Source organism: Oryzias latipes, chromosome 20, assembly GCF_002234675.1.
Source record: "Oryzias latipes chromosome 20, ASM223467v1".
Lineage (NCBI taxonomy): Eukaryota > Metazoa > Chordata > Actinopteri > Beloniformes > Adrianichthyidae > Oryzias > Oryzias latipes.
The window spans coordinates 11,736,063-11,751,088 of record NC_019878.2 but is presented as its reverse complement, the minus strand read 5'-3'; the positions used below and the strand labels follow the sequence as shown (position 1 = coordinate 11,751,088).

Sequence of the window (15,026 nt, the reverse complement as noted above, 5' to 3'; positions counted from 1 at the left end):
TAAATGCGTGTTTCGGGCTCCTGGTTAAAAACTTTCACATTCACACATGGCTACAAATGTTTCTACGACCATTTTTGGGCTTTACAAACAAAACACGCAGTCTTTGAACATAAATTGCAAGTTAGACCAGGTCGCACTTTGACCAATCAGGAACTCGGATTTGGAGGTGAAGTATGGATGGCATCCCTTTTATTTACCGGGAGTGCCAACCGTTTGAAAAATAGATCAAAGAGGAGAAATTTATAATTGCAGTTTGTGAAATTCTATGACACCAAGTCTGTCACATATCGGACTGTGAAAAAAAAAAAGCCTGGAGCAAAATTCAAGAGATTCACAAGATTTGTACCTCCCGGACATTTCCCTCCAAGCCTCTTCCAACTGTAGGTGGTGGACATGCTCAAGAAAACAGTAGAAAAAGAAGACCCCTCCCTGCTTGTTCAGTGTGAACACCATGGGATCAGTTCAAGAACCTGCGTTCAGAGTGTTCTTGGATGCCTGACATTTCCCCGGAGTGAACGTAGCTTCATGGGAAGATCTACGGACAGTCTGCAGGTGAAAAACGGGGCAAACATGGATGGGGTAAGCAGGTAACCCGAAAGAAACATTAAAGTTGTAGACCCCTTAGTGAACCCGTAGAGCAACAATGTTTATGCACGGTTTTCTTCCGGCATGCTGCGGGTGACAGTCCATAGCAAATACTTATAAAACACTCAAGGGTGAAGTAGGTGACATGCAGCAACGTCTAGATTATTTTTATGGTTTCCACCCCCCCAAAATTAGGAGTTAGACAGCGTGTAATTTGCATGGGCAACCTACAGGTGGCGTATGGGCACTTGAGTGTCACAGGCTGCTTGTGTCCAGCATCTGTGTGCCGTCACTAATAAGCTAGCGGCACACCTTACCAAAGACTGAGTTCACTTCAACATTGTCACAAAAGAAAAAAGAAAATATTTTTATTATCACACTTGGTGAGCAGAACCATCTGTATGTTCAGGCATGAACATCTTCCAAACAGCTTACAGTGGGTATTTGGACTGCAGTTGGCTATGGTGCAGCGGTACAATGGTCAACCTTTTTGTCCAAAGGTTCGGTTCCTGCTTTGCCCTGCCAGTGTGTTGACGCTGAACCCCACATTGCTCCCGGTGTTCACAGGTTTACGGCTTTGCCACCATCTATGTGTGAAAATATGGGTAACAGTGACTGTAAGGAGCCGTGATAAAGCATCCTATTGAAAACAGTTATAGGAAACTGAAAACAGGAAAACCATAAAAAAGCAGAAGTGGAAACTGAACAGTAACTGACACAAAAGCAATCGATGGCACCAACGGGAGATCAGCTGAAGGAAAAATAAAGAAACCTGGGAAATTGAAGCTAAAACACTCAAGAAAAAGCTTTAATTGTAAACTGTTATTGATCATTTTCCTTTTGTTTTTTACAGTCTAAATGTTTTGTTCCGTCCATTCTCTCAGCGAGGAAACACACCAGATCGCAGCATTCGTACACATAATTTTATGAAACAAATAATAAAAGAAATAAAGAAAAGAAATCTCTTTTTTAATAAAATCCGTTTGAATTCACTAAGAAGTGAAGGGATTTTCTTTGAAGTACTAAAAGCAGAAGTTGCATCTCCTGGTTTCTCCAAATCAACAGACATAACGCAAGCTGTCAACAGAAAGTGGAAGTGACGGTAAAAGCCACACAACGAAACGGCTCAAAAACTGTTTCCATGTCTATGAACACTTGTAACTCGGAGTTTTTAAGTAGTAGACTAAAAAACTATGATTTTGTTGAAGCCAATTCCAATCAGGTGAAGCTTTAACTTTTTATTTGAGAAATACTAAAGCTATCAACTCTCTTCATCTAAATGTTGTGATGAGTTATTGTCTACAGTTAGTGCTAAACTGTTGCTAATCTGTCCCCATTCATATGTAATGGAGAAGTTAAATAAATGTCTTGGCCCGTATCAGTCCTCCTTGGCTGCAAGGATCATCTTGTTTTCACAATATTTCCTTCTGTCATACCTATTACCCCGTGGAAATGTGTTTTGGGAATAGTGAATGGCCCCGCCCCCAAAAATGATGACATCACAGTGGGAGAAACAAACAAAGATTTTGTCTGGAAAATTTCAAAGGAGGTTTTTAAAAATATTATTGGATGACCAGTAGACCTACAGCTTGGTGGCAATTCTGTGGCAAAGTGTGAGATTCTGCAATTTTCCCATTTTTCTATATGGGAAAAGAAAACTTTTGTTGTTCACAAAATTTCACACAAATGCCAGCAGCTTAAGTCTACAACCATTGAAGTTTTGTTGACTTTGACCACAGGAAAAGGCTGCCATCTTGAATTTCCACAAAAAAAAGAAAACAAAATCCACCTTTAGTACCTTTCTACAAATCTAGAGATTTCAATCAATCAAACTCTTTGAGTATTGTCTGTAAACTGTGGAAAAAATGTTGGATTTAGAAGTTGTAGATGTTGAACAGTATTAACATGACGAGCTCGCAAATGTGGCGTTCAGCTTTTACTTGCACATTTTAATCAGAATATTGTGAAGACATAATATATGAATATTTGGCTCAAGCTGAACAAAACGAAAGGACATAGAAACATTAAAGGAAGTTGATTGACAAGCTGTTGACCCTCAAAAGTGCTGTTTTCCCTCTCTAATGAGCAAAAACACCAGAAAAAACAGGAAACTGAAAGGATTTTTGATGAACCCAGCAAAGATAATAATTTTCTTTAACTGTAAATTAAATACAAATGAAAACTTTTTCCACCGGCAAACAGTCAAAAAAGAATGCAGCAAAAAAAATCTTACAACTTTAAAAACGATCAAAAACTAGTTTATTTGGGAGGTTTAAGGGAACAAAACCATGTCTGTTTGGGCTTGCACACATTGTTTGCCTTATTTCATAAATGATAACAGGCTCAAACTAGACAGTCATGTTTTAGTATCTAGCAGTGTGAAAAAGTGCTAAAAAAGTATACATTTGAACACACAAACACAGATAAAAGATAGAAACTCAGCATGGTGGTAGGAGTATCATATTGTAAGGTCAGTCCTCTGGAGAAAAAACTGGTGTACTTTACAAACATAAACAATTGAAGAAAGTAAAATAAATGGCTCCATACAAGCTTTTTGGGTTCTTTGACCAAATTCTTGCTATTTAAAAAAAACCCCACTTTATTTTCACAAATTAGAATGGTTTTAAGTTCAATTTTTGCAGTCTGGGTTTATTTTATTTTAATAACTGATCACTTTCAGTATCAAGCCGGGCGCAAATACAGTCTTTGCATTCAACAAGGGAGATACTTTCAGGTTAAACATGGCAGAAGGTTTGATCTGTGGTCAGTTTTTAATGACTCGTTCTCACTCTGGTTCTTGTGGGTTTTATCTCCGGCAGAAGTTAACGAGCTGCTGTGTGTTGCAGGCGGAAGAGGTGAGGACCTGGGGGGAGGGAAGAGAGACGAGCGCAAAGAGAGAGATGGATGGGGAGGGAGCACGCGCTCCACGCGCAGCATAGCTGTCATCCGCGGGGCGGCTGCGCGCATCACCGGCAGCCCAACTTCTGCTTTCCCCGGCCGCGCGCGCGCTCCATCCATGTAGCATGAGTGGGATTTAAGCGTCTGCCCACGGACCGATCGCCGGAGGATCTCGCAAACGCCGAAGACGGGAATCATGATGGAGTATTGGAGGCAGTGCGCGCTGTGGCTGATCAACTGCAAGGTGCTTCCAGCTAGCCACCGAGTGACATGGGAGTCCGCGCAGGTATTCGATCTGGCTCAAACCCTTCGGGATGGAGTCCTCTTGTGCCACCTGCTCAACAACCTGAGGCCACAGAGCATCAACCTGAAGGTGATCAACCTCCGGCCGCAAATGTCACAGGTGAGACTCAGCCCTGACGACCACTCCGCCGCTCATTCATTGCCGGATGGACTGTGGAGATGTCGCGACCAAACTCCGTAGGAACTAACCCAGCTTTAAGTTTTATTCTCTTTTCGAACAACATAGAATTTATTTTACATTTAAACCTAACATCGGTGTAACTAAAACATATAAACAGAAAATTCGGCTAGGTGAAAGTAAAATATAAAAAAACCTTTTTCGTGATATTTTAACTTTCTTAGACAGTTGCCCGCACCTTAGCGGCGCTCTCGCTGGGTGCAGCCAGATAGCGGAAAAGCTTTAAAGTAACGAGTTATCAAACTAAACCAAACTTCTTTCTTTTACCGTCCGTTTAGTATTTTTACTCGCAATGTATGCCGAATCGGTTTTAAATTCTCTAAGTCACTAAAGAGCTCAGAATTTCTGTTTGATCTCTTAAGTGTTTCAGACAGTCAGCGGAGGAGGAAAAACAAGCGAAAAATGCTACGGAGTTCGGAGCGGCTTTTATTTTCTTAAAACTTGCGTTCGCCTTTAGATTTAGACTTAGAAACATGTGTGGGAAACTGCGTATATTTTAATAAAACTATTCTATTTAGAGGAAAATCATACCAGTGTAAGTTTTTTTTAAATATTTAAACTTTATTAATAAGTAATAACAAACAGTGTAGAGTTGGACAGCTCATGTCAGTTTATTGTAAATAAAAGGCTGTAGATGTTTCAGTGACACTATTTTGAGCAAAAATCCCTTTTTTTAAATTAACCTATTGACTAGTTGGGGAAATACTCATTTCCTGACTCAAAAAATATGATTATTTGAAAGTACGCTTATTGTTATTTGATATATTTAATCCAACAGAGAAGCCTGTGAAGCATGTGGCTGTGTTCTCCAGGTACCATCTGCTTTAATCACAGGCCAGCCTGACTCAGATCAGATTAATATTTGCCGTTATAACACTGAATCAGGGTGTCTGGCTCTGGGACAACACACAGGGTGGTAGTCGCTCACCTACAGAGTCTGCAGGCTCAGGAGGATCAGACTGGAAAACACCTTTCCCAGAGAATATTGGCTTCAACAGATTATTTATTTCTTAATCTCATTGCAAACTACAATTCTGCGGCACACAGCCTATCTGATGCTGCGCTGCTTCCTGCACTTTCCGATCTGATTTACAAGTTGGTTTACAATCGAATTGGGCGCCCGCCGTTTGGCTGCAGCACACTGGGTGAGCGGGGCATCTTAGCTTAGTGTGGGGGTTTTAAATGTCATCAGGAGGCAATGGAAGTCAACCAATCCAGAGCTTCGGTTACTCCAAGACTTACTCCAAGACACAACTGGATTGGCGCTGTAAGAGGAGACTGTTAGTCCATTTGATGGTAATGGGAACGTTGCGCCAGGATCAGTATCATTGCCGAAAAAAGACATTTAATTTGTCGTGACCTAATAACATTGTTTCAATGAGTTTATACCAGGTTCTTAAGTGTTTCAACATAAATCTACATTGATGAGGAAATTAGCATTAGCAGGAATATAGATCAACTAAGACAATCTACATGTTTTGGCGTCTGAGTGCTGCTACTAGCGCTGACGCTATTTCCATCTCCTGTTTGAACACTTCTGAAGTTTATTTCTGTGTTTCAATGAATTGACCTAGTCTGGTAGAGCCTCAATCATTGCCTATCCGTCCATCCTCTAGACCTGCTAGGTCTTGTATAGGTCATGGGGATAAAGGAGCCCATCCCAGCTATTGAACACAAAGAAAGACGACCACAAACACTAACTCTGAGGCACCTAATAACCTATGAAGCTCGTTTTTGGACCCCGGAAAAAAAACGGAAAAAACCCACGCATGCACAAAGAGAACGTGCAAACTCCATTCAGAAGGACTCACACGGGATTCAAACCAGAACCTCCCTACTGTGATGCAACAATGCTAACCACTACACCAGTGTCCCATTCGGTGTCCCAATCCTAGTAGACCATAATTACAAAATCATTTTTACGGAAGTCTCTTTGGTCTGTTTCTTAGCTTTTACAAAAGGAAACTGGTTTGCCTGAGAATTGTGAGAAAATTGTTTTTGCAAATGAACCTTGGTATGGTTCTCCGACAGTGTGAATGCAAATGTATTGTCGATTAAACAGGGCAGAGGAGGTGATGTACAAAGACAAAAAGGTTGTACATTTGTTTTTGTAGTAAAGTGGATGAAGTGAGAGGAAAAGGTGCTCATTAATAAATGATCGGGAGAAGACGACAGGATTGGATCATCTTTAAGCACGCTGCCCTGGCAAGTCAGTTCTTGTTTTGGAGAGTTTGGTCTGTTTAAGCTTGAAAGCAAACAGCACATTTTTCTTTCTTGGCAATTTCCCTCCATTTGAAACGAGTAACCGAAGCAACTCCTGGATCTCTGCAAAGCTAGCGCCAGAAACAACTTTGTATAAAATATTCAGAGAACAAAAGCATATCCTTTCTCTTTCCAATTTTGATAAAAGCCCCTTATATGGAAGTTCAAGCCACCATAACGTAAAATCTCACCAGTTAGCATTCCGGAAACTTTGCAGAGGTAGCAACATAAATTGCTTTTTATAAAACATTTCTAAGACTAAAAGCATATCGTCTCTGGGATGCGCAACCATCGTAACATCAAAACACCACTAGTTAGCATCTCGTAAACCCGCTAAACTAGCGACAAACAGTTTTACATAAAACATTTCCAAGAATTAAAGCATATTTTCTCTCTTCCCCATAATGTGATAAAAGCCCCTTTTTTTTGAATGCGTAACCATCGTAACATCAAAACACCACTAGTTAGCATCTCGTAAACCCGCTAAACTAGCGGCAAACAGTTTTATATAAAACATTTCCAAGATTAAAAGCATATAGTTTCTCTTTCCTATTGTGATAAAAGCTATATATTTGGGAGGTAGAAGCCCCCCCCCCCAGGTTTAATTTACATAACTTAGGGAGGAGTTGCATCCCTTTTACCCTGCATAATGCATGAGGGCTGTGGCAGCTACTTTATCATTGGCCAATAATAACACATGGGACACCGCTGAGGCCTCACTCATGGGACCCCTAAGACGGAGAGACAAAGGCAGTGAAAGGACGGAGCTACAAAGCGTCTGCCTCTCTTCCACTGAGGCATCTCAGAGCACACAGACCTGGAGGGGTGGCGGGCTTCGCTGTTGTGGGCCGCTTAATTAAAGTAAAAAAGCAGGAGAGGCTCTGGAGAGCATACGTGTGTAAAGCTGGAATCAAGATGAGCTGCAGCTCGTTTTTTTATATTTTTTTTATTTGCTGCGTTAATTATGTTTTGGTGCTTGGCGTGGTCATTTAAGTTAATCGAGCGAGGCGATGAGCAAATCACAAGCACAGTCATTTCAAAGAGTGCAAAAGAGACAGGATGGATTTTTTTTTAACTTGCAAATGAACTAAAGAGGTTTTTAGCGTTCTTTGAAGTGATACGAGTGCAGAGATTAGGTGACTATTTGCTCTGTGAACGTATGCGTGAAATTGCATAGTTTAAAGTTTGATGCTCAGAGTACAAGTTAAAAGGCTTAAGAATACGTGCCTTCTTGCTTTCCTACAGCTTTGCTTTGCATTATGGGCCCACTTGCATATCCTCGATCCAGGGTCACCACAGCGAACGCGGCGCACGGATACAACGCCATATAATCAGCGGTTGGCCCGGATGTCATTGAGATGAAATTGGAGGTTACCCTCTGGGAGAAACTGTTGGTTGCTTGTCAGGATTCATCCCACAAACACACATCTGGAATACATTGGCCCTGTTTTTTTTTGTTTTTTTAACATAATTTAGAAATAATTTTTGTTTTAAATGGTATTGATGGGTCAGAATTGGACTCCATGTAACAATAAATGCATTAGTAAGTGTTTTGCCAGATGTCAATTCTCCCTTTTTTTCCTGTGAAAACAAGGATATTCACTCATTTTATTGCTACACTGACCAAAAATATAATCGCAACACTTTTGTTATTGCTCCCATTTTTTGAGTCCTCTGACCCCCTAAATAAAACAAAACTGATGATTTCAGAGTGGCCTTTTCTTGTGGCCAGTCTAAGGCACACCTGTGCAATAATCATGCTGTCTAATCAGCATCTTGATATGGCACACCTGTGAGGTGGGATGGATTGTCTTGGCAAAGGAGAAGTGCTCACTATCACAGATTTAGACAGATTTGTGAACAATATTTCAGAGAACTGGTTATTTTGTGTATGTGGAAAATGTTTCACATCTTTGAGTTCATACCATAAAAAATGGGAGCAATAACAAAAGTGTTGCGTTTATATTTTTGGTCAGTGTAAATAAGAAAGTTTTGGAGACATAAAATGTGAAATATTTCACAAAGTTTCTAATTAATTCAATCTGGAATCCATTTATTTAAGCTTTTTTACAATTCAACTAAATAACTGTTTTTTTGCTTTTCGTGTGAAAACCATGTATTTAAAGTGTGAAAACGTGAAGTGGGTTGGGCACATTGAGTCGACTCAAACCACTGCATTCTGAAAATAATAATGCAAATAAAATAATGATCATTATGCATACAATTGAGCTCCAGTAATAAAAATAGCTAAATAATAATCAAAGATTGTTGTATCCAGGATATATTTCAGCTTACCGGTATTCCTACTCCTTTTGGAAAACCAACCTCTAGTGGTCATGTGAGGAAATGCGACAGTTGATACTTCCACGTTGGGCTTGAATTTGGGAACTGATTCTGAGGCTCGGTTCCCTCAGCCATTGTTTTAAAGGGCAGCTGTGGTCGACCTATGATTGGAAAGCCACAGGTTTGATTCCCACGTTGCCTCCTGCCCGTGGGACTCTAAAGCATCTTGAAGCTTAAAAGTTCACCAAAATAAAATGATGAATTCTAACATCAAAATAAATTAAAAAGCAATTTTTTTGTCTCAAAATAGCTTATTTAATGGAAAAGGAATTTATTTCATTACGTATTTTAGAATTTGTGGTGATGGATTTGAACTAATTTATGATTATTATTGGTTTCATTCTTCAATTGAACTCTACCAAATAGTGCTAAATGACAGATGGCTCTTTTTTTTAGTTGAATCCTGTAAATTTGTGGCAAAACAACAAACCAATATTTTGTTTTACTATTAAATTTAACGTCTAAAATGAAAATAAGTACAAATTTTGGTGATGGAGGATCCCCGAAACCTATTAAAGTGGTCACAACATGAGCAAAAGAGAAAAAAAAGTCTACCATGACAACTGATTTACAACAGTAAATACAAAACATGCTTTTGTTGGAGTTCATTTAAAATGTTGGAAGAAACTAAACCAATGAAATGGACGGTTTGGTTTATCTCTGTACCGTCTGGCTTTCCATGACACAGGATGAAAAAGCTGCAGATTCACAGCGACGCTGCTGAAAGTTTTTCACCTCGACGCAGACAGGAACTCAGGAAATGGAATAGAGGAAGGAAGTGAAACTAAACTTGCTCTCGATTACAACCAAAGCACTGACATGTCGGGCACACGGAGGGAAGAAAAAGTTCTTTCTCTTTGATTGACTGAACAAACAAACAAACAAAAGACTATACCTTTTTGACCGAGTTTGCAGTCTTTTATTTTGAAAATAAAAGCGAGAGGAAGACTAAAGAGTTGAAGGGAGTTTCGGAGTAAAAAAAAAAAGTCTATACAAATTGACAGAAAACTGTAAAAATAGAAGGAATCTCTGCACAAATTCCCACCAATGATTTCTTTCCTTTATTGACGTAAATGGGAAACAGATGCCTCCCCTTTTCAAAATAAATGCCCGTTTGTTGTTCTTGCTCCATCGATCGAGCCAAGAGATCATTATTCTTGGTTTTGCAGTAGATGTGTCATCCCAGCCAAATTTGATATGCAGACAGAGAAGATTTAGACAGTCTATATATCTTTCTTAAATTATTCATGACACACATGTATATTTTATGAATCACAGACGGAAGTTCTGTGATGTGAAACTAAGAACAGAGAAGCTGGATTCACAGATTGAGCCGCTGAAGTCTTCAGAGAGGATGAAGCTCTTTCGTCAGAGACAAAAGTTCAACAGAGATGATGTGTCTGAGAACCGGAACGAGTGAGTGTGATGCCACTCAGAGAAAATTTTCCGGCTCCAACGAAATTTAGTCAGTTTAGTTTTTTTCTCTCTCCATGTTTTGCAACCAATCATCTGGAGTTTCTGTGGCAACCAGTCTTGCCAATCAGGAGTAAGCTTGTTGGGAGGGCACACCCCCTACCACTTAAAAGCAGGCCCAGGAGAATCAAATGTTTGACGCCGCAAATGTCTATCAAGGCATCTGATTTGTCAGTTTACTACTTGAAAAACTTGCTTCATAGAAAGGAAATACCATAAACAGGATGAGAATCAATCAACAGATCAAGAACAGTTATTCTGAGCAATAGAATGACTGAGTAAAGTTGTTTATTTCTCTATAAAAGTCTATAGGAAGACTTTAAAGTGCGCCTTACATTGCGAAAAATATGGTAAAAGACCAAAAATAACTTATTTTTTGGATTGTTGTACTGAAAAATCATTTTTAAATGAAATCTAGAGTTTAAAACAAAATAAAGGGGCAGCTGAATGACCAGAAAGAGTTGTCTTGATGCGTGTTACATTGGAGCTGTTGTTGGTGAAGTTTTCAGACACTGGTTGCAATACAATTCCATAATTGCACTCTGCGGACATTTGCTGCCCTCTCTTCTTCCTTTGTCCCCTGATTTATTTCCAGTAGTAAAGAAAGAAGCAGATTGCACGCTCAGAATTCATAGTCAGACGTCACCGACTGTGCCTCACAGCCATCGTGTTGCGCCGTGTCCCGTGCATACCAGCCATTGCTTGCTGTTAGCATTCTGCGCGCAGGGTTGCCGGGGTTTGATTGATTTCGGAAGCCCGGGTTGCAGCTGCCAGCGTGTGAACACGCGCGCCCCGCCATGCTGGTGTTCACCATTCCATAGCGATGGAGTGGGGTTGCGCTCATTTGTTCCGCAGTGTCATTGCGGCGGTTTGAACATGTACCGGCGGCGTGTTACATCGCATGTCGCAGCGATTTGACCTTTGGTTTCGTCTCCTAGGTAACAAACCTCAACGGCTGCCCACATTATGGTGCAGATGATATGGGGAAAGCGCCCGCAATCAATCATTGTTTGGTTACGCAGCGTTTGGGCGCAGACTTGGGTGAATCACTGCACAGAAACCCAACGCCGCCTATTGTTTTCTTCTTAAAATAAACAGTTTTCATCATCGATGGTGCGTATAAGAGAAGTCCTCACATCAGGGGAGACCTCAGCCTTCATCGTGATGATGATTAAAGAGAGCCATTAGCAGCTCCGCCCACTTCATCACAGAGGGGATGGGATGGGAAGCACCGGGAGCAGCGGTGCTTTGGATAAAATGGGTCCAAACGTTTGGACAAAAAAGCAGAAAGACATCTGCAGCGTTCTGGCTGCACTAGCTTGGCACATGGAGCGGTGACATAACCTCCATCGGCTTGGCCGGTCAGTATTCATAGGAGGATTGGAAATGGCCTCCCAGGGGTTAAAGAACTATTGACCCCGTGCCTTTTTTTTTTGCAGTTGGGCGGCTGCACATGAGGCGCTCTACTCTGGATGAGTCAGGGTAGAAGTTATGGGTGGAGGCCGGCTGGAAACTCTTTACTTCTTTAGCTAATCAGGAGAAAAGTTTAAATCTGAACAACAAACACAATCCCTTTTGTTGTTCTCCAAAAGATGTAGTTTTCATAACTCATAAATTCCCAAAGTATGATACATATGTAGCCTTCCATACTTTATTTTATATCTTTACTAACATCCAACACCAAACTTTACGCTATATGTTGGCTTCATCTATAGTAACTTTATAGTAATTTTTCAAGAGGTTCAGGGCTTCTGTGTCCTCGTCTTCTGATGTTTTTGATTCAAAACTTTATCCAAAAGCAGTTTACATCACCAGCCGAGCTCCTTTGAATCCCGTCAAGCGAGTCCCACGTTCAGTCTTACTGCTTAACCTTCCTGCGTGGAGAGACTCCCCATCTCTCCCCCACCGTAACACTTTTAACCCTCCCTCTGTGATAGTGGGGGTGGAGTGAGCTTTGCCTATATGTAGAGGTCACAGGGGGTCAAATTCTAGGTTTAATAGAAAATGGTCTTCCTGACACTTATTGGTGTTGTGGGGGAGGCACAGTCGTCCCCATTTTGCCTCATTGTGACAGTTTATAAGCATCGGATGCTTTGCTGGAAGGTTTTTTTTTTTGGTAATCCGTGGAGAAAGTGTGGGTCTGTAGGCATAGATGGAGAAATCAAAGAGGAATTGTCAGGATGGCGGGCTTTTGTCATCTTCTTCTTGTTGATGTTCATTTAAAATGCCATTCAGGCAAAAAAAGGCAGTTTCAATGCGGTTGTGTTGCTGGGGTTTAAGGGTCTATTCATGTTAGGATAGGGCAGCAACAAAATACAAATGAATGATGGATGTGAAAATGCACGTGTTTTGGCGGGTAGGTCGATGATGTATAAGATGAATAAACCCCAGAGCCTAGAGCTGATGATGGTTAAGGTCCAGGGCTGTTTCTACTCAAAATTTTCAGTTTTATTTTTATTTACTTTTAGGTTTTTGGCGAATATTACGTATGAATTCACGTTGTTGCTAAACTGCTCCAGGGTCCACTTGCAAGCGAACCTTTAGTGGCCTAAAAGTTGCTAACTTAGGTGCAGGTTTGATTTTACAACCTGCTAAGTGAAGTGGACTTATTTTTATCATTTAGCAACATGGTATTGTCTCAAATAGCAATGACCTACTATTTATTGATAACTCATCATTAAAAAAAGCTTTACTGTGTATTTTCGACATTTTAACGAATTCAGTTATATAATTTTGCATTGAAAGTATTGTTTTCCCCCCAACCATCAGGGGGCGCTGTAGTGTTGTGGCTGTCTTTATCTTTTATCAAAAACAAAACAAACATTAGGCTAGCCTTATTTTATGTTACAATTGGGTTCAAAATTTGAGATTTTAGCACCTAGCAGTGGACTTCACTGTCTTTATTCATTTGTATTTGCGATGTCTAGATACTAAAGTAATCAATTATTGATATTTGTTTAATTAATTCATACACCAATTTTCTTAACCCTTTAACATTGGAGGCGTCGCCTACATAACCAACATTCTTTGAATTCCCGGAAGTTTATGACTGTCTACGCGGTCAACGTGAACCAGCCGATTCTGTCGTATTTTGGCTTTGCTCCGTTATGCAACACATTACTAAACAAAGTGTGCAACCTTCTGCTTTTGAATCCACTCGAAGAGCTACCATAACTCTTCAAAAATTAACGTTACGTTAACCCTGAAAACAGTCAAAGAGTTATGGTAGCTGAAAAGAATGGCGTTAAAGGGTTAAAAAGCCCATCTCTGATCTCAAATAACTGTCCGCTGCCAAGAAAGTATATATTTAATAAAAAAAACACTGTTTTTTGCGTTATTTTATTGTTTTGGACAAATGTGTGGCTTTGTTTTTATCAGTTCTGCAACATAAAACAAAGTAAAAAGTTAAATAAATAAAGCAGAAATTGAGTCAGTGAGTAAGTTGACATGTTCATCATCAGTTGGTTTCCTGGAAAAGGACACATAAAACAAACAGTGAGGTCCTTAAATGTATCATTCTGATCAACCACTAAACCACTAGAGGTTAGCTCTGTGACCATGCCGTTTGCCGCTCTCCTCTTGGTTTTTTCTTTTAGGTTAAATCTCTCTGTCAGCATGTCAGCATATATAATTATTTTTCATTAGCTCTGTGAAGATACGGCTATGCCACCATGGTAACAGTGATCAGGCATATTTTGTCAATTCAGAGGAAAGCTAAACTGTCATGCAATCTTTTCTGGTCTGAGCTGCAGCTTTTTACGCCTTAGACACTTCAGTGAGTTAAAAATAAGACATTGGGTTAAAAGGTTGATCTCAAAAATGGTCTATTCTCCAACAAACCACATTTAATCAACGTTTCATTATTTCCTGGACCTTTAGGTAAACAACGCTGAATGGGGGGCAGCTCTGCTTATTCACCAAATGATGGATCGCGGTGTCGCTTTTCCAACAGATGCTTTTCATTTTGTAACCTCAGCCACAAATCCCTATTTCCTCTTGTTTTCAAAGGTGTTTTTGGAGTGTTTTCCTCTACCTGAATCTGAAGTGTAGTTTTCTTTTGTTTGGCTCTTTTGGTTTACTTTATCTGCTTTCTTTTGCCTTTAGATGCCTTAACAGTGTGGAGTTTAGTGAAAGTATCTAAAACATTTGATAGTTTTTTAACCAAATATCTAACTTGCTTATCTAGTTTTTCTTTTAGACATTTACGTTCACACCAAGTATTTGACACATGTTCAAGAACGAGCTAAACGCGGGATCCTGAACGCAAATACAGCCCACGGTGTTCACACTGGACAAGCATGGGAGGGAGTTCTTCTGTTCTTCTTCTTCTACTGTTTATTAGGGCATGTAGACCACATACAGTTGGGAGAAGCTTGGTGTGATTTTTGAAAGCGGTGCAAATCTCGCGAATCTTGCTCCAGGCTTTTTCTTTCACAGCTCTATACCGGTTTATGAAATACTTGGTGTCATAATTCTAACCGCAATTATTAATCTTTCCTCCATGACTACTTTTCAAATGGTTGACACTTCCATGGGTTTAAAGGGAGCGCCATCCATACATCACTACCAAATCTGAGTCCTCAATTGGTCAAAATTTGCGCTGGTTTAGCTTGCAACATGCGTTTAATGCCCACGCGTGTAGAGCCCGAAACCGGTTGTAGAAATGTCCATAGCCATGTGTGAACGTGAGAGTTTTCAATGCTGTAAGTCCAAAACCAGCGTAATCGCCTTTTTACGTAGACTTTATTGGAAGTGGTCACTTGAACTCGGGTTGCAGAAAGGCGGTGTGAACATAGCATTACTTGTTTATCATAGTCATCTGAATTGAAACTAAAAATGAAATTATGGTTTTGGTGTTTTTTTAACATGTTCTTGTGGCATTTTTCTCATGATGGAGGACATATATAAAGAAAATTAAGCTTAACATTGTATTTCTGAAGATTTCTTTATTTAAGTTGACTAGAGCAACAACTTAGTTCCATTA

At 40.1% G+C, this 15,026-nt stretch overlaps 1 protein-coding gene across 4 annotated transcripts in view; it reads left to right on the top strand.

The window, feature by feature from the left end:
* Positions 1-3,474: 3,474 nt before the first annotated feature.
* The window catches only part of vav3 (vav guanine nucleotide exchange factor 3), a 97,807-nt gene continuing 86,255 nt past the window's right edge, over positions 3,475-15,026 (top strand). Inside the window, exon 1 of one of the 4 annotated variants that reach the window (XM_023949930.1) lies at positions 3,475-3,886. In XM_023949930.1, coding sequence (XP_023805698.1) covers positions 3,680-3,886 — 207 coding nt within the window. In that variant the 5' untranslated portion in view covers positions 3,475-3,679. The remainder of the gene's footprint in view (positions 3,887-15,026) is intronic. The other 3 variants (XM_023949931.1, XM_023949928.1, XM_023949929.1) reach the window with 3 other exon arrangements.